The 20,915-nt window shown below is 43.1% G+C and overlaps 1 protein-coding gene across 2 annotated transcripts in view; it reads right to left on the minus strand.

Moving 5' to 3' along the window:
• PEAR1 (platelet endothelial aggregation receptor 1) overlaps positions 1-20,915 on the minus strand; it is a 91,339-nt gene that overhangs the window by 11,913 nt on the left and 58,511 nt on the right. For both annotated transcript variants that reach the window (XM_075192657.1, XM_075192656.1), the window contains exons 5-12: positions 20,112-20,204; positions 17,600-17,846; positions 15,828-15,951; positions 12,723-12,859; positions 10,378-10,590; positions 6,842-7,016; positions 2,938-3,058; positions 642-805 (exon numbers count right to left, since the gene is read on the minus strand). In XM_075192657.1, the coding sequence (XP_075048758.1) occupies positions 642-805; positions 2,938-3,058; positions 6,842-7,016; positions 10,378-10,590; positions 12,723-12,859; positions 15,828-15,951; positions 17,600-17,846; positions 20,112-20,204 (1,274 nt within the window). The remainder of the gene's footprint in view (positions 1-641; positions 806-2,937; positions 3,059-6,841; positions 7,017-10,377; positions 10,591-12,722; positions 12,860-15,827; positions 15,952-17,599; positions 17,847-20,111; positions 20,205-20,915) is intronic.

Raw genomic sequence — 20,915 nt, forward strand, 5'->3', positions numbered from 1 at the left:
GCACTAGGTTAAGAAAAGGTCTCTTTAACTCAAACATTACTGGACAAGGCCCTTGTACTATATGCAGAATAACATGTTATTAGGGTTAGTAATGGCTTCTAAAATCCAGTATTTAATTTTCCATCTATGTACAACTGCAGAGGACCACTTCCGTTCTGTATTTAGTTCTCAGTATCTATTCTTTCTCAGTATCCAATGATGCCGTATATTGTGATAATGACACAAGGTCACAAGTTCTGAATCCTGTGTGTAATTCTTAGCATTTGCTCTTATTTTGCATGTATGGACAATTGCACAGTACTACTTCCCAAAGTCTGTGTGCTTGGTGCAATTATAAGCAGCACGTATATTACATGTATCATATATGCTTGTATTCTCTTACTACACACAAAGAATTCTCCCTGATGGTGTCAGAAGTGGGATGGATTTGAGAGCATAGTGATGCTTTGCAGACAGTGTACATTTGCATGTTTGACATGTTAGTGATCATCCATTGTTGAGAGACGCACTGTAAACTGTCTCGGGCTTCTGGATTTAAATGTTGGTAAATATACAGATTAGGTGGTGTAGGTGTGTCAATATAGTGGCAGAATGAGTGACCAATTGGAATGTGCATCACCAAGGGCCAGTCTGCTACGTACCTTACACGGCAGCTCGCACTTCTCCCCGAACCAGCCAGACGTGCAGGAGCATTGTCCGGTGACGCGGTTGCAGGAAGCCCCATTGGCACATTCACATGTCCTGTTGCAGTTGAAGCCCCAGCTTCCGTTAGGGCACGGCACCGAGCAGTCTCCTTTCTGCCAGCCTGGGTTAAAGTGAATATTTAATACAAGATAGTCATAGACGTCTCACAATTTACAGGTAGAGATATGCAGCATCTTCTCAGTGTGTTATATATGTATCCCGGGTTGGACAGGGTTAATCAGGGAATGGGACAAAAATGTTTGTGATCTTCATTTGATTCAGCTTCACAAATATTTTATTCCATAGTGATATTGGTGGATGTGGCTTAAAAACAGTCAAAATGAAATAATTTTATTCTTTACAAAGATGACATTCAAATAATATAAAAAAGGTTTTAGTATAACAGTAAACAAATCTACAAACATAATACAACATAAAGGGTCTGATTCTTAAGGAACGTAAATGGCGATATGTGCCGTATATTGTGTAAATCACCCAGTACCGGTCCATACGCCAGTGAATGGAAGAACATGCAAATCATCTTTGAGCGCAAAATACACTTATACGACAGCCTACGATTTCATGGGCGGAACGGGGAGGGACTGGGCGTGTGCACATAGTCAGTGTACAGTCAGGGCGCTCAAGCTGGAGTCAAGCTTTGGGCATCTCTAAGTTATGTGTATTTCTGCCGTATCACTAGCACCAACTACAGGTCAGATGTACCGTATTTCCCCATGTATAAGACGCACCTTTTACCCCAAATTTTGGGTCTAAAAACTGGGTGCGTCTTATACAGGGGTAGTAGCACTTACCTTGACAGATGATTCCTCTGTTCGGTAAAGTCTTCTTTCTTCTGTCCGTCTGATCCTGATGCTGGACAGCCGTTTAAGGTCCTCTTCGCGACGCGACAAGGTCCTGATAGGATCCTTTCAGTACCTTGACAAGGTCCTGAAAGGTCATCGCGGAGAGGACCTTAAGCGGCTTTCAGCATCAGGATCAGAATGGACAGAAGAAAGAAGACTTTACCGGACAGAGGAAGCATCTGACAGGGTAAGGCAGAATTTACTATAGCGTTGTCTCTCCTCTGTATAAGCTGCACAATTACTCTGTGAAAAAATTGAGGATAATGTTTATCCTCAATTTTTTCACATGATTTATATAGGTGCGTCTTATACATGGGGAAATACGGTAAGTGCTGAGTGATAGTGATGACGGCTGTGTTTGCATGCTAGAACATGTGTTTGCATGCTAGAACATGTGTTTACAACCAGGAGCAACTGTACAAATAGAATTTATGTGCAGTAGACATTAATAACTTTCTTATAAGTGTATTAAATGGAAAAAAAACTTTTTTTAAAATGTTTTTCCATTAATGACTATATATTATTAACAGGTGATGTTAATTGAATTTTTTTTCAGTGCATTCACCTGGAACTTTATATTCTACATATCTATTGGACGTATCCTGCAGTGTGTTATGTCTGTCAGAGCAGAGCGCACCTAGACCTGTATTCAACAAGAGATATTTCTTCAGATCCACTTGCAGTTGAATACACCTCGCGTATACCCGGATTACATTCTTAAAAAAAAACACATTCACTCTGCGTGACTTAATTAATCAGGCCCAAAAGGTTTAGATTTTTTTTAAATACATGTAAATCCACTTAAACTCTTGTATTGTAAATGCAAACTGATCAACAGTATAAAATATGACACATCTCTAGAAAACAAAGCCACCTATTGTTTTCCTTGTTAAGCATAACTAATATGGTCAATTACCCGGTAACCTCAATGGCCAGTCCAAGGGGTATATTTACTAAACTGCGCCTTTGAGAAAGTGGGGATGTTGCCTATAGCAACCAATCATATTCTAGCTGTCATTTTGTAGAATATACTAAATAAATGATAACTAGAACATGATTGGTTGCTATAGGCAACATCTCCACTTTTTCAAACCCGCAGTTTAGTAAATCTAGCCCAAAGTGTCTCATTCTCTGTACTCTCTTTACACATATTGGGTAGAATAATCAACACTTCTAAAAAGGAAAAGTCTTGGTGTTGCCCATAGCAACCATTCAGATTCTAGCTGCCACTTATCTAGTGCATTCTAGAACACGATAGCTGGAATCTGATTGGTTGCTATGGGCAACACCAACGCTTCTTTTTCAGAAAGTTTGATAAATCTACAGTATCTCTTGTAGCTTGTCTCCTATACATTGCTTAGTGAATACACTTCTGTTTCTTGGTACTTACCTTCCTTACACACACAGGTACCATCAATGGGGGAACACGCCAGGTGATTTTTACACTTGCATTTCAGAGAACATCTGTCTCCGTAGGTTTCCTCCGGACAGTAGACGGAGCAGTGACTTCCCTGGAAGGAGAACATGTCACAGTGTAAGACACCTCACTCTGCATCGTAAGAAGCAGGACCCTCTCTACCCTCTTCGTCCAACTCCTATGTGCATGTTCTGTTTTATATAGGATTTATTTTATGTTTGCTATACCCACTGCCCAAGGCTGAAGAGATTTTTCTGGTGCCCTACAAATAAACGATGATGATAACACCATATTGGGAGGCAGGACACTACATCAGCATCATCATCATTTATTTATATAGCGCCAGCAGATTCCGTAGTGCCCGTGTGAGACGCTTCACACCAGGGCCGGACTGGCCATCTGGCAGTTCTGGCAAATGCCAGAAGGGCCGATGACCAGATGGGCCGGTTACTAGCTGGCCGACCCCACTGCTCAGCACACAGACTGTCATGCCGAATTCCAGCATGACAGCCTGTGCGCTGAGCAATGGGGCCGGCCCTACACTAACTTCCTTGTTGCTGCGCCTCCCCTCCTCCCCGCCTCCCCTCCTCCCCTCCTCCCCTATGAAGCTCTCGGCGATCAGTATCACATGGGACGCGCACCATGTGATCGGTGCCGTCCCATGTGTTAAAGGAGACTACAGAGCGCGCCGCGGAGCAGAGCAAACAAGGTGAGGGAGGGTAGTTTGTGTGACAGTGCATCTAAAGAGTGTTTTATGTGTGACAGTGCATCTAAAGAGTGTTTTATGTGTGACAGTGCATCTAAAGAGTGTTTTATGTGTGACAGTGCATCTAAAGAGTGTTTTATGTGTGACAGTGCATCTAAAGAGTGTTTTATGTGTGACAGTGCATCTAAAGAGTGTTTTATGTGTGACAGTGCATCTAAAGAGTGTTTAATGTGGGACAGTGCATCTAAAGAGTGTTTTATGTGTGACAGTGCATCTAAAGAGTGTTTTATGTGTGACAGTGCATCTAAAGAGTGTTTAATGTGGGACAGTGCATCTAAAGAGTGTTTTATGTGTGACAGTGCATCTAAAGAGTGTTTTATGTGTGACAGTGCATCTAAAGAGTGTTTTATGTGTGACAGTGCATCTAAAGAGTGTTTTATGTGTGACAGTGCATCTAAAGAGTGTTTTATGTGTGACAGTGCATCTAAAGAGTGTTTAATGTGGGACAGTGCATCTAAAGAGTGTTTAATGTGGGACAGTGCATCTAAAGTATGTTTTATGTGTGATAGTGTAACTATAGTATGTTTTGTTTGTGACAGGGTATGTTTTGTGTGTGACAGTGTAACTATAGCAGACTTGCCATCTCTCCCGAAATATCCGGGAGACTCCCGCATTTTGCGAGAGTCTCCCGGGCTCCCGGGCGAGTGTGGCAATCCCCCGCATCTGGATAATTCTGCCCACTTCCTAGTGAAGTGGGCAGAATTAAGTCCCAAACGCCGCGATTCCCGGTGAATCGCGGCGTTTGGCCCCGCCCCCCGCTGTCAAATGACGCATTTTGCGTCATCACGTCATGGGGGCAGGTCCAAAATGACGCCACTTGGAGCCCCGCCCCCCTGTTACGCCCACCTCCTCTGCAGGCTCCCGGATTTCACCAACAGAAAGTTGGTAAGTATGAACTATAGTATGTGTGTGTGTGTGGGGGGGGGGGCCGGTGCGACTATAATGTGTGTGTGGGAGCCGGTGTATGACTATAATGTGTGTGTGGGAGCCGGTGTATGACTATAATGTGTGTGTGGGGGCCAGTGTATGACTATAATGTGTGTGTGGGGGCCAGTGTATGACTATAATGTGTGTGTGGGGGCCAGTGTATGACTACAATGTGTGTGTGGGGGCCGGTGTATGACTATAATGTGTGTGTGGGGGCCGGTGTATGACTATAATGTGTGTGTGGGGGCCAGTGTATGACTATAATGTGTGTGTGGGGGCCGGTGTATGACTATAATGTGTGTGTGGGGGCCAGTGTATGACTACAATGTGTGTGTGGGGGCCGGTGTATGACTATAATGTGTGTGTGGGGGCCGGTGTATGACTATAATGTGTGTGTGGGGTCGGTGTATGACTATAATGTGTGTGTGGGGGCCGGTGTATGACTATAATGTGTGTGTGGGGGCCGGTGTATGACTATAATGTGTGTGTGGGGGCCGGTGTATGACTATAATGTGTGTGTGGGGGCCGGTGTATGACTATAATGTGTGTGTGAGGGCCGGTGTATGACTATAATGTGTGAGTGTCAGGGGGGGTCTTAATATAATGTGAGAGGTAGGCTATTAATCTAATGGTGAATTGCAGGTGGGGGGCTAATTATTGGGTGCTATTTTATTTGTGGGGTGATGGTGGGGCAATTTAATTTAATAGTGGGGCCTATCAATTTAAGATGAATTGGAGTTGATTTTAAATTGATTGGATTTTTAATTTAATGCTGGCGTGGTTTGGGCGCTGTTAATTGAATGTCAATTTCTAGCTTGGGTCGTTTGGAGGGAGGGAAATAGGTTTATTTATTAAATGGGAATATTATTAATTTAATGTCAGGGTTAGTTGGAGGGAAATAGATGAATTTATCAAATGTAAGTACTAGTATTTTAATGTTGAGGCTGGAGGGAGGCCTAATTTTCAAATGTGGGTGCTATATTAATTTAACAGCGGTGCTGGTTGAAGTTTTCTAAATTTAATGTACTCATTTTTTTTCCAAATAGGGCATCCAACATTCCAGGATCCAGACAAGCAGCAACGGATCTAAAGACACCAGCAGCCACAAGTGGTGACAATGACAAGACAGGTAGGAGAGACCAGGGCAGTCTGCCAACTGTCCTGAATTTGGTGGGTGACTGTCCCGCTTAGTCAGGATTTGGTCTGACTACAAGAACAGTTGGGAGATATGTCCTGCTTCACACTGTACTGCTTGTGAAGGTAGAACTGCGTGCACCTAACAGTAGTGCTCACAGTATTACCTGTGTATTTGTCGAAAATGTGTATAATAACCATATTGCATCATAGGAGCCCCCCTGACTTAAGTGTCCTGGCCCCCGAGCCTTAATCCAGTTCTGGTCAGCAGGAGGGATCTGTGCTCCCAGTCCCGGACAGGACACAGCCTGCAGAGCAAGCCGAGGAGCTCTAAGTCTCATGAGATTTATTAATCTCGTGAGACTAAGAGAAAGTTCCCACCCTGACAGATCAGAAGCATAGATAGGTACAGTGGACTGGGGGTGTCATAATGTGTCTGAAGGGGTGGTGTGATGTGAATGGGGAGGGCCTGATATATGTATTGTTTTATTATAATGTATGTATCAACACACCATTTTGACCACGCCCCCAACATAATGTGGCCACGCCCTTGGCGGCGCAGCCACTGCGCTGCAGCGCACGTTTTTTTCCCTGCTCATGAACACAGGTGGGCCTGTGCGATATAAATGCCAGGGCTGATTTTTAGTCCCAGTCCGGCCCTGCTTCACACCGTATATGGACTTCATCACTGAGTAACTTCACATGTTATTTTCAATTCTAAGTAGAAGAAACAATCCTCACTCATAATGCTTATTGGAATTACAAAGTGATTTAGTGGACAAGCTTTTCAGCCATGTATTTATATAATCAGGCAGAGGTTATTTTCATTGCCACTATGTACTTGACACAACTGTATCTAGAGGGCAATGAAATATGTCTCATGATATAAAGACATGGCTGAAGAGCTCGGGAGAAAGCTAGATGTAGAATAGCTATTTATTTAGTGAAAGTAGAAGGAGGGCACGTAAAAGCATAGAAAATTTAAAACGAAACACTGTAAAGTACATTACATTAGATAGCAGTGTTTACAGTGCTGTAGGGAAGGCTTACTGAAAATCCTGGGGTACAGCGACATTGACCGGTCTCGCTGTCGCAGGACCCCCCATTGAGGCACAGACATGGCTCCTGACAGTTGGTTCCAAAGTATCCGTGGGGGCACGTCTCGTTACAAAACAGGCCTGCCCAGCCCGTCATACAGGTGCACTCTCCGGTCATCGGATGGCAGCTGCAAACACAGGAACACGCAGGGTTAATAATATTCTCTGACCGCTTTATAGTGTGACCTGAGCATTGTTATGTGGCTGTGAGAGTATAAGTGGACCTCACATACACACAGACCGGAGGCAGACAGTTCTAAGTCAAAGGATTGCCAACATTCTAATGAATATTAGAACACCCCACAAATGGTTGCTCCCAGAACTACTACACCTATATAGATCATACTTACTTACTTCTATCACCTCCCCTCCTGGTCAGGTGACCAGTGCAGTAGGGGGCGTGGTGATACCATCGCCCCACCCCCTGACATTCACGGCATTGCACGGCGGGGGAGGGGTGATTGGTGATGCCAATAGCGCCATTAGGCCCCACCTCCACCAACAGCTGGCAGGATGTCTACTCGTCCAGGAGGACTCCCCGAAATTCATGAACCTCCCCGAAATTCCAGGAGAATAGGCAGGTATGATATAGGTCAAGATGCATTTACTTTCCAGGTCTTTGGAGACGCCAAAATCATCATTACCAGCTATATATATATAGCGCCACTAATTCCACAGCACTCACATCAGTCCCTGGACCATTGGAGCTTAGAGCCTAACTCCCCTAACATACACAGAGAGAGAGACTAGGGTCAATTTGATAGCAGCCAATTTACCTACCAGTATGTTTTTGGAGTGTGGGAGGAAACCCGAGCACCCAGAGGAAACCCACAGAAACACGGGGAGAACATACAAACTCCACACAGATAAGACCATGGTCGGGAATCGAACTCATGACCCCAGTGCACAAACTAGCCGTGCACTAGAGGTGCACTGTGCACAAGTGTAAACTTTACAACAAGAAATAAAAATCAGCACTTCTTATTGTATTATCTAAGACTTTTCAGTATTTTACCTAAAATACTACTTAGTTTAGCCTCACTTATGTCTGAAATTAATCCTGAGAGTGATGGGACATCAGCAGTGTCTCCATTGCGTTTGGCATTTTTGAGTATTTTTTTCAGTGTTTTCCACTCCGTCTGAGAGGTGCCCCGAGGCAAAAGCACCTGCCAGTGTAGTTCCTCCACCTTTGCAAATTTCTACTCCACAAATGCCGCTAATCCATGCAGTTGGCTTAAATCTAGTTGCACCAAAGCAAATTGAAACGCGTGAGGTCACCCAAGAGAATTTTGTATGGCTCCTCTGACGATTTTTCGCGTTGCAAATCAGATCCGCTGTGTGTAAGCAAAGTGTGTACTTTTACAGCAAGCAGCATTTATCATTAGAGGCTGCGTGATAAAAGACCAAGGGCTAGACTTACTAAACTGCAGGTTTGAAGAAGTGGAGATGTTGCCTATAGCAACCAATCAGATTCTAGCTTTCATTTTGTAGAATGCACTAAATAAATGATAGCTTGAATATGATTGGTTGCTATAGGCAACATCTCCACTTTTTCAAACCCGCCGTTTAGTAAATATACCCCCAAGCAGCACACTCGTATTTGAGAACTCACATTACACATGACATATAAAACAATATAACTTTCAGCATTTACTTTTTAATTCACCATAAAACTCTATTTACTTTGCAATACCACAATCTGCTTGGTATCTCCGTGGTGGGATAATGATGCAGCCACTTGGTGGAAATGGAACAGAGAAATAAAGTGCTTTGGACATAATACAAGACGCTCTCAGAGTGGGTATTTTGTAGAGTTCAAACATCGGTGCAACCTAGTGAAAATAACTGAATAATGATATAGTAATTCATATTACACTGATATTTTCACATCTAACATATACATTGCTCGTACTGTAATAAGACAAGCAAACTTTACTATTTTATGTAGCAATTTCACCACAGTGGGGCGCTGTTACATTGGAATATTTAGTTGATCCTTCTTTTTAGAGATGTCCCTATATAAGGGCCACTGTCTCTGTAGAATAACATGTGCATGTTTTATTGATATATATGATTGTATACAAGCTACTGGACTGGAATGAACATATAACCACTATATTAGAACAGGGCTAGACCTGGCCAACCTGAAGCCAATCAAAACAGCAGAATGTTCTCAGTGGTTTTGCCAATCTTATAGCAACAGTGCATGCTCTGTGCAATGGCTACAGGGCGCGGGGGTGAGTGGCCTCAAAGCCGCTACACTTCCCTCAACAGCAATGCTTCCTTGACTGTTCCCAGGGCTAGCCCATACTGCAGCCAATCAGAGTATTACTTTGACAGAGCTGCAACAACTCATAGCCGGAGCACTTGAAATTTCAAAATTGTTCCACAAAATATTCACTCCGCCTTTGACCATAAAATTGTGCTCGGTTGAATGGTAGAATTTGGCTAGAGGTGTTACAAGTCCTATCTGAATTACACCATACAGCAGATTGCATTGACGGACGTCTTCCTAGGTCTATTCAGAGACTATGAATTTTGCGCAATACAGATTTAGCAATACAGTGCTGGATGGCATTCTGAAGATAGGCATTGGAAGATTTATCACCAGACTGTACCCTTCCAAACGGCCCATTCTGCTGAAAAACTCAAATTGCATGGCTAAACGTACGTGTAGCCAATCAGTGCATTAGAATGTTCACAGGACTGTAGTGACTGAAAGCATTAGACACAATCACAAAGCTATATCAACCTGTAGCCAATCATCGGAGCTATAGCAAACTTTACCCAATCAGAGCATTAGAGCACCAACAGCTCTAGACCAACCTGTAGCAAATCAGAACATTACAACATTCACAAGGCTACAGCAACCTGTAGCCACTCTAATCAGTAGAATGTCCATACTACTAAACCAACCTGTATCCACTCTAACCATTAGAATGTCTATAGTACTAAACCAACCTGTATCCACTCTAACCATTAGAATGTCTATAGTACTAAACCAACCTGTAGCCATTAGGATGTCCATAGTACTAAACCAACCTCTAGCCACTCTAATCATTAGAATGTCCATAGGACTAAACCAGCCTGTGGCCAATCAAAGCATTAGAATATCCACAGAGCTAGATAAAAGTATAAACACTCAGAACGATAGAACATTTATTGAGTTGTACAAACTTGTAGGTACTCAGAACATTATAACATTCTCAGAGATAGATCAATCTGCAGCCAATCTGAGCATGAGAATGTTTGCAAAGCAAATAGCTAGACGCAGTGAGTCCCGGTAACTAAATTCTAGCTAAAATCTGTTAACAGCTAGTTTTAGCTGTAAACAGATACAACTGCATGAGGAACATTGTCATCAGAGGTGTAATTAGTGGTGGGCAGCACGAGCCGAGGACACTGACAAGAACAAGTTGGAGAGGGAGCACAATATCACATTGAGAAAAAAGAATAAATGTAAATAAATAGTGGTTTGAAAAAACTTACCTCTTGGTGTGCTGGAGGCCACACTGACAGCGCAGGTTGCAGTGTACTCCGTACATGCCGGATTCACACATTCTCTCCTCGCAGTTGGCCCCAAAAAATCCGGCTTCGCACAGGCAAGCTCCGTTGATATGGTAACAGCGCACCCCATTCACACACTCGCAGGTTTCTGTACAATCCCTGCCGTACTTTCCAATTGGACACTCCTCTCTACAACTACAGAGACATTGTAAGATACAGAGTAAACATCGGGCTACAAAGAGGCTCATCAGTGCATGCAACATTAGCCCAGCATGCTGGCACAACTCAGAATGGAAATAAGCTTGGCAATGCCCGTCAAGGGAAGGTTTTAATAGACAGTCGAACATTTCCTAAAATATTAATTTAGTAAAGCATTTTAAATTACTTGGGGATCTCTCATTCAAAAGATATTACATCTCACATTCACAGTTTTGGGAAAGGATGTTTGTATATTTACTTGTTTATTGGTGGCACTGTTTATATGAACTATTATGTCACTCTGTACCTCTGTATGACTTATGGACACTCCACTGCTGTGACTAATAATGCTCTGCTAAGCTTATATTAGCCGCAAAGCACAGAACCAAACTCCAAGCCAAAAGGATAGACTGCAGCTGCTGACCTTTAACCTCTGCGCTTGTCATATTTTCCAAGAGATTTTGGCATAAAAAGCACATTTCAGCAATTCCTTAAAGACACCCAAGCTTACAAAAATCGTTTAATTGTGCATAGTATCTAGGAATGCACATGCAACTCATAGTTGTGTGTTATTTCTCTGCACAGGTTGTAAGCAAAGTTATGGGGTTGTGTCTTTCTAACCTTTGCCCACTCTCTACCATGTTTGGTTCTTTTGGTCTGTCCACCTGCCAACAATAATGTCAGCCCTTGTCCTCTCTTACTAAGGCTAGGTACACACTACAGGATTTTCGTCAAATAATTGGACAAATCAGCCGACATCCTACCATTTGTATCGTGTGAGTGTATATAGTGACACGATGATCTAAAGTGGTCCCAAAGTGCCGTTCATCGTTTAATTTGGTTGGTCGTACTGTTTAATATTTTCCGACCAATCGCTGACCGATCATGTAGTGTGTATGCACTCATGCTCACGACCTCCATAGAGTTTACAGAGTCATGCTCTTTTCAGCCGATGTTAGCGATGAATGTCCCAGTGAATAAATGTAGAGAGTGCTGTAGAAGGAATAATTCATTTGTTCGTTCTGAGACAGAATGTTTCCTTTCAGAGTCATAGATGCTAACGAAATTCGTTAGGACATGTGTATAGAAATAACAAAGTGGTTTTATTCAGTGTGACAATGTGACAAGAATGAATGAATGGATATTGTGCTATCATTCTCTGAAGACTAGAGGACCAGATGAAGGACCAGATGAAGAGCACAGATATGAAGGTAAATCGTGTCCGTGTGCATGAATCGTCAGACTGATCGGACCTTCAGTCGTAGGTACAATCGTTTGAGATAACACATCGGTTGGAAAATTCTTCAGTGTGTACCCAGCTTTAGCCAACATACTCCCAAAGCTTTCATTTTGAATAAAAGGATTACACACATGATTAAGATAGAGAAGATGTGATTATGGCACAAATACAAAATCAGTGGCACTCCAGGTAAGACAAACTTAAAAGTTAGAGTTTGTACCACGTTTACAGGAGCTATGAAACACCCTCTCACAGGAATAGTATAATTATAGTATAATAAATACGCACCATCCCCGATTCACCTAAACCCCTCCCACATCCTTCCCAAAACACTCACTTTTTAAAGAAATGCCACCCTTTTTTTGCATATTCCCCACCTCCTCTGAGGTCTGCAATTCGGGACTGTCCCACCAAAACCAGGACATTTGGTAGTTGTGGTATAATATATTCACCTCTTACAAAATGGCCAGTGTGCCTTGAAAAACAAGTTATCAACTTATTCGGAGATGACTAAACGTTGTAAGTCGGCGGCCCCTAAGGCTAGCATGTTTCTCCGTGAATTGTCAAGAAGTGTTTTATTCTAATAAAGCACCAATGTTCAAATCTGCAGTAAACCATAGTAACCAATCAGACGGCTGCTTTTATTCTCCAACTTGGGCTAGGACGATGGACGTTTATTGCTGATTGGCTGCTATTGGTTTTAGTTAAAAGTCTAGTTTCTGTGTCCAGCATACCTGTAATTACATAGTAACATAGTAACATAGTTGATGACGTTGAAAAAAGATACGAGTCCATCAAGTTCAACCTATTTTGGATCTCCTGCGATCCTGCACTTATATTTGTTAGTATACTAACTTGTCAATAGCATGTTTACCCTAGTGTAACTTACCGATCTCCCGTGTACCCCAGAGAGCATTGGCATTGCCCATTTTCAGGGTCACATTGCCCGCGATTATGACAGTTGCATTCCTGTTCACAACTGGGTCCGTAGTATCCAGGCGGGCACGGGATAGAGCATATAGGACCCTATAAATGAATATATAATTAGGGAAGTGCATTTCAGAGGTTGCACGAACACGTATCAATAATCTACTATTCAAAATGTACAGAGGGTGAACTATACCTGTAAATGTCTGATAAAACCGCACCGAGTGGTTGTATGTGGCAATAACGTGTACTTGTATAAGCTGTACTGACTTCTGCAGTGTGATGTGGTCATAAACTGCAGAGACCCGAGTAAGATATAGCTTCAGGTGCTAGAAATCCCCTTTAACAAAGCAGTTCCGCTAATGCCAGTCATCGTGGGGTTAAATAGGAAAGCGATTGCTAAATGGATTCCTTTGATTGTGTAATTGTGGACGTGGACGGTTCCCACATAGCTTAATTGGTTCCATTACTGGATAATAACGTAAATACATTGGTTCATTACTACGGTAATGGTTTACTTGTCTTATTAAATGCAAATATTTTTGCGTACACGTGATAGATTTCATATGAAATCAGATATTATGTGCAGAAATGTCAAAATAAACAAGAAGTAACATATTGAGTGTATATATATATTTCTATCACTATAGCAGATAGAGAGGGAGATAGGCAGTGATAGAGAGACAGGGATATATAGAGAGAGAGAGAGAGAGATAGGCAGTGATAGAGAGACAGGGATAGAGAGAGAGAGACAGGGATAGAGAGAGAGACAGGGAGAGAGAGAGAGAGACACAGGGAGAGAGAGAGAGAGAGAGAGAGAGAGAGAGAGAGAGGGATAGAGAGAGAGACAGGGAGAGAGAGAGAGACACAGGGAGAGAGAGAGAGAGACACAGGGAGAGAGAGACACACAGGGAGAGAGAGAGACAGGGATAGATAGAGAGAGAGAGACAGGGATATAGAGAGAGAGAGACAGGGAGAGAGAGAGAGAGACACACAGGGAGAGAGAGAGAGAGAGAGAGACAGGGATAGAGAGAGAGACAGAGACAGGGATAGAGAAAGAGAGGGAGAGATGGATAGACAGGGATAAAGAGAGAGAGAGTGATAGAGAGAGAGAGACAGGGATAGAGAAAGAGAGAGAGAGATGGATAGACAGGGATAAAGAGAGAGAGAGTGATAGAAAGAGAGACATAGAGAGAGAGACAGGCATAGAGAGAGAGAGACAGGGACAAAGAGAGAGAGAGAGAGACAGGGATAGAGAGAGAGAGTGATAGAGAGAGAAAGAAAGAGAGACAGACAGGGATAGAGAGAGAGAGAGAGACAGGGATAGAGAGAGAGAGAGAGAGACAGACAGGGATAGAGAGAGAGAGAGAGAGACAGGGATAGAGAGAGAGAGAGAGACAGGGATAGAGAGAGAGAGAGACAGACAGACAGGGATAGAGAGAGAGAGAGAGAGACAGGGATAGATAGAGAGAGAGAGAGAGAGACAGGGAGAGAGACACAGGGAGAGAGAGAGAGAGACAGGGATAGAGAGAGAGAGAGAGAGACACAGGGAGAGAGAGAGAATGATAGAAAGAGAGAGAGAGAGACAGGGATAGAGAGAGAGACAGGGGGAGAGAGAGAGAGTGATATATAGAGAGAGAGACAGGGATAGAGAGAGAGACAAGGATAGAGAGAGAGACAGAGAGAGAGAGAGAGAGATGGATAGACAGGGATAGAGAGAGAAAGAGACAGGGATAGAAAGAGAGACATAGAGAGAGGGAGACAGGCATAGAGAGAGAGAGAGACAGGGACATAGAGAGAGAGAGATAGAGAGAGAGTGATAGAGAGAGAGAGAAAGAGAGACAGACAGGGATAGAGAGAGAGAGAGACAGGGATAGAGAGAGAGAAAGAGAGACAGACAGGGATATAGAGAGAGAGAGACAGACAGGGATAGAGAGAGAGAGAGAGAAAGAGAGACAGACAGGGATAGAGAGAGAGAGAGACAGGGATAGAGAGAGAGAGAGAGAGAGAGAGACAGACAGACAGGGATAGAGAGAGAGAGAGAGAGAGAGAGAGAGAGAGAGAGGGATAGAGAGAGAGAGAAAGAGAGACAGACAGGGATAGAGAGAGAGAGAGACAGGGATAGAGAGAGAGAGAAAGAGGGACAGACAGGGATAGAGAGAGAGAGAGACAGGGATAGAGAGAGAGAGAGAGAGAGAGAGACAGACAGGGATAGAGAGAGAGAGAGAGAGAGAGAGAGAGAGAGAGACAGACAGGGATAGAGAGAGAGAGAGGCTGGATTTCTATAACAAGATAATAATGTGAGGATTGCACCGTACAAATGACTACTGTACCTATCTGGACACCCAGCGCACTTTGAGATGCACGCATACTTTACGGTCCTTGGAGAAGCTCCCACAAACTAGAGGCGCCACGATGTTTGCAGGAAAGCGGAAAAGTCTTTAGGCGCGCACAGTGAACAGTGTAAATGTCACATCGGAGTCTGACCATTAACTAAAACGTTTCTGTTTTTTTGGCCTAAAACAGCCTCAATTATGTCTAAATAAATTATGATTGGGAGGGACATTGGGTCTTTATTACATGTAAGAATTGTGTGTTGGAAGTTTTGTAGTACATTATTGGAAGTATGACCAGGAATGCACTTCTCCTGGGTGTCCCATTAAAAGTAAAGAACATGGCACAATCTCTGGCATCTCCTTTGCCAGGAGAAAAGGGCTATGTGCCCTCCCACAAAGCAGAGAGTAACGGTGCCCTCACCGTCCATTTAACTCAATCAAATAATCTCAGCCTGCAAACCAGAAATCTCATTTTTGGCAAGTTGGTGTAAGAGTAGGCACCACCAACGCTCCCGATCCACCCAGCTGCTCCCATCAGATGGCAGAAACGTTTGTGCCCCATTTACACTTTAGCTTTTGTTAAATAAACTTTTAAAGCTTTAATTTCACTTTCCCTTTCTCAAGTCTTTTCTTGTTTTTCCTAGAAGCATTTTTACCATAGCACATTACACACATTCTCATATATTAGTTTAATCCATGCGTTGAACTAGGAAATGACTGGATGTTCTTACCATCCATCCCGGTGGACAAATGCACGTCCCGGTGCTCTGGTTACAGATGCCTCCACCCTGGCACGGGCAGTGCTCAGGGCACTGAAACACAGAAGGCTGAATCTCGGTGCATCTGATCTCACAGCTGTGATAGGAGCAGAAACAGTTGTCATTTCAGTATTAGGAGGTATGGTTTATTTTACTCTACAGAGAGAGCACTTTTGTGTGATACAAAAACGTTTATGCGAAAGGAAGAGGATTTAGGGGCATATTTAAGAAAGCACGATAGTGCTTTTAACGGGTAATTAAAGTCCCACAGTGTCCTCCGCAAATTTATTAAGGGGGCATCGCAGCAGATATCATGGATATCTGCTGCTTTGCATTCCTCTTCGTTTTTGGGAGCAGTCACCATTCAACAGAATGGTGACTGCTCCCGGCCGCAATCTAACAAGTCCCGAAAAAACATTTTTTTCGGGAACTTGTCATGTTAATGTACCAGCTGAAGCTGGCGTACATTATCAGAAATGAAAAAACCCAATGCTGTCAGCTCTGCTCCGAAGAGCAGAGCTGGACAGTGCATGTGTGGAGGGATCACATGATCCCTCCCTGTCACTCACCGCTCGCAGAATTGTGGAACTGCACATGCGCAATGGAAAGAAGAAGAGGAACGAAGATGACCAGTAGGAGATCCTAGAGACAGCGCGTCCCGAAGAGGGGGGGGGGGTATGATTTTTTTTATCACAGAAACAGCAGTTTTTCGGAACTGCTGTTTCTGTGTTCCATTTTTAATAAATTTGAGAAATAGATCAATCCTTATCCATGCGATAAGGATTGATAACTATTTCTCAATTCTGCCGATGAATGATAAATGTGCCCCTTATCCTGCTTAATCGCGGGTGTACTAGCAAATGCGTCCAACTGCAATGAAGTTTTAAAATAATTATGTAACCCCCACTCCCATCCAAAACTCCACATTTTATAAAAATAGTCGGATTATTATTGGTTATTGTAAAATCCCCCAGACGTGGATAGAATTTATTGAATATCAGGCAGGACATCTCATGGAAAAGACTAAAATATTCCTGTTTGTGCCTATGCTTCCCGATGCTGGTTTGTAACATCTGTCTTGCGTGAATCAGAGCAATTGTACTCTTTCTGAATGGCACAGATATATTTTGCAAGGATACAAAAACATATTATGCCGTGTTATAAAAACCATCATTGACCCCATATAAAAACCATCATTGACCCCATATAAAAACCATCATTGACCCCAGAGTTAAACATTGCATGTTACATTTTTGCAATGTCTTACATTTACATAATACAGATCACTCATCCTTACTGTTAGTAATATTCAAACTGTGCCAATCAAGGCCGTAGCTATGGCTGTGCCATAGGGGCGTCCGCCCAGGGCGCAAAGCTGAAGGGGGGCAGAGTTCAAGAATATTTTAGGTTCATTTGGTCAAAACTGAGGGCTAGGGGGCAATAAATCTTTGTTTGTCGCCCCAGGCGATAAAATTTTAAGCTACGGCTCTGGTGCCAATGATGGGCATTGGGGCAATTAGCCAAATGCTACTGGACAATAAATTGCCCAGATCTCTCTTCTATAAGCGATGTACTTATAGAATGACATAACTCCCAGAGATCATAGTATAATTATAGTTTAAGTATAGACACGGGATAGAGATAGGATAAAGAAAATGGAACACAAGCTTCCAGCGCTCTACTGGGACGCCCATAGGTTGTACTCAGCACTGCTTGTATAATATTATGCCACGTTGTACACTCACTAGGGTCCTGTGAATCGTTCTGGGCACTGACAGACTCCACTCTCAGGGTCACAGCCTGCTCCGTTCTTACACTGGCAGTCCAGCAAACAATTCAGCCCATAGCTGCCATCACCGCATGGCTTTTCACAGAATGGATCCATGTACCCTGCAGCGCAGATGCAGGACCCCGAAACAGCATCACACACCCCATTATTTTGGCAAGGACAGGAATTGTTGCACCTTGGTCCCCACAAGTCAGGTTTGCAATCTGGACACATAAACAATTGAGAAAATAGCATGGGATATAATTAGCGAACACAAACAGGACAAACATGCGATTGATGGTGTTAAATGGAGGGTCAAGGTGAGGGGTAAATTTAGATTCTGAAAAGACACTGGCACAGCCTGGCTTGGAGTGGCCAACAGGGGTGCGAGGGAAAGCCACGGTGGCCCCATTGGCTCTATCCTCCGTGGCTCTATCTACAGTGAATGAGCAGAACCGACAGACCTCCGTCTCTGCAAGCTACCGGCTGCCAATTTGGAGAGTCCTTTACCCGATCTGCCATCAAATATGGGTGACCGCTCTATAAACAATACAGGACTTTTGTCCATGTGAACACAAGAACAACACAGCCACTGAAACTAATATTATCCCCTGACTGTGCAAGAAAATAACAACCAGGCCGTGAACTTGCCAACCTGTCTACCATCTATGGTGGGCCCGTCCTGCCCCGGTCCAACAGTGGCCACGGCTCTACCGCCAAGCTCACCATACCTAACAATAGTCCCAATTCTTGAACCTCTAAAGCGATGTTGTTTGGTGGAATGTGGGCATAACATCGTGACAGTGTGGGCATTGTTCAGTGGATCTCGGTGTGGCTTGGGAAGACTATGCACAAGGCTCATTTTGCCCCAAATTTGTTTTTTATAATGTTGGAAAGTTGGCAAATTACACTAATATATAAGGACCTTTCTGTTGTTTCAGTCATACTGGTATTTAAGTCAAAGTTTGCATACATACAGCACAACACAATTGTATGGATCAATGCAAAATAACTGTCAATATAACAAAATAACCAGTAGTCCTAGCAATGCTCCTGGTCAAGACAGAATTCCTAGTGTAGAATTTTATTCAGGTCCCTCTAGCTGGGACATCTGGGAAAGTCAGACATTGTCATGGGTAGACTGTGCATCGCTCATGGATCAGAAGAGTGATGACAAATAGCTACAACTGCAGTTGCCCTAGTAAAACTATTTGGATGGATGTACCGATTAAGGCTGCTGTACCACCCAACCGAGGATAATATTTAAGTTTGCCACTTTGCTGCAGAAGCGGTACGTGAGCGGGAGAACGGATCAGAAACCACAATCCCCCCCTTTTCTGCCCCCCCCCCCTTCCTCCCCCAGTGCAGCCTCACGTAGCCCCACGTTTTGGCCCAGGCTTTGAGACAAACCACGAAGCCCCGAAATACTGTCTGCAATAAACAGCCCTCAGGACTATAGGGAAAGTAAGGAACAGTTTAGATTAGGGGGCAATAAAGCTTCAATTATTAGTAACAAAATAGACTGTAAGTGTCAGATTAACACCATACCATAAGTCATTGACATGATTCTCTACAGAATTCCTTGAACTTACTGGTCCAATATTCTGTTAATTAAATATTGTGCAAGGTAATTGTGTCCTAATTCCAGTAGGACATTACTTAATGATAATTCCTATTCCACTGAGTCTTTGTTGACGTTTGATCCGTCATTATTTACCATTAGCACATGCCGTTACTGTTTATAGTCAGAGTATACTGCAATACCAGATGACAACGCTCTTGAAGAAGAGTTTAATCTGTTTACGAGAACATTGACCATGCTGCAAGCATCTCTGTGTACCGACCAGCTCCCCGGGGACATCTGTCCTGGGAATATTCAGCTAGTCAGGCATTTCCCTAACCACACGTGTAATCCCCGCTTCAGTCACTTACTGAGAACATTAGAACATTGACATAGCAGGGATTCTTTCACGATGATTGACTCCCTAACAATGAGCTACAATGACTAGAGTGATACAAGAGTACAAGAGTGATACAAGAGTACAAGAGTGATACAAGAGTACAAGAGTGATACAAGAGTACAAGAGTGATACTGAAATATAATTAATTCACTGGAATTAGGAGAACCTCTAGTTGCCCATTTAGTGGTCTCCAAATGGTCTAGTATAGCCGGCCACATAGTTAGCAGGAGTGGTCTGTGCTTTCTTCCACACCGGCTCCCTCCATCTCTCCTCTACCCCAACTTCATTAGCCGGACTTTTAAAAAAAGATAGTCCATCCACCTTGTTATACATATAGCAGAACCTTCAGTTACCTAAAGCAGAACCAGTTTTTTTTTAGATTACATGACTAACAGTATAGTGCTCTGCTCACCTTATCCTTGAAGGGAAGTCATAGTGGATCTATAAGTTGGCTAAGTTATGTATTTATTACACAATATGTAGCACACAATGTGACACAGGTATATGACACAGTCAGCAGTTACTTACCACTGGAGCAGTCTTTCCCTCGCCAGCCTGGTGCACACTGGCATTGGTCTGGCGCCACACATCTGCCGTGCACACATTCCCCACTGCAGTGAGCTGCATAACACAGAGAAGATTGTAAGACCACTGTCTGGATGCATATGCATGCCTTATATCAGATATATCCGTACATATCACATGGTGTTTGTAACAAGACTATAATTAGAATTTTGGGAATAACCCATCAACAACATAATATCTATATCTATCTATCTATCTATATATCTCCCTCTCTCTATAGATAGATAGATACACTGTGGCAGAATGGTGGCTCAGTGGTTAGCACTTCTGCCTCACAGCACTGGGATCATGAGTTCAATTCCCGACCATGGCCTTATCTGTGAGGAGTTTGTATGTTCTCCCCGTGTTTGCGTGGGTTTCCTCCGGGTGCTCAGGTTTCCTCCCACACTCTAAAAACATACTAGTAGGTTAATTGGCTGCTAACAATTTGACCCTAGTCTGTTTCTGTCTGTGTGTGTGTTAGGGAATTTAGACTGTAAGCCCCAATGGGGCAGGGACTGATGTGAGCGAGTTCTCTGTAGAGCGCTGCGGAATTAGTGGCGCTATATAAATAAATGGTAATAATAATAAATAATAATATATATATATAATATTATTGTGCCATTGAGTTTTCATATTGCCACTTTTAAATGTCTACTTCAAACACTGTATAATTATGTATAATCTATACACTGTGTGTGTGTATATATATATATATATATATATATATATATATATATATACAGTGTTCGGAGTAGACATTTCGAT

Source organism: Mixophyes fleayi, chromosome 12 (genome assembly GCF_038048845.1).
Source record: "Mixophyes fleayi isolate aMixFle1 chromosome 12, aMixFle1.hap1, whole genome shotgun sequence".
Classification (NCBI taxonomy): domain Eukaryota; kingdom Metazoa; phylum Chordata; class Amphibia; order Anura; family Limnodynastidae; genus Mixophyes; species Mixophyes fleayi.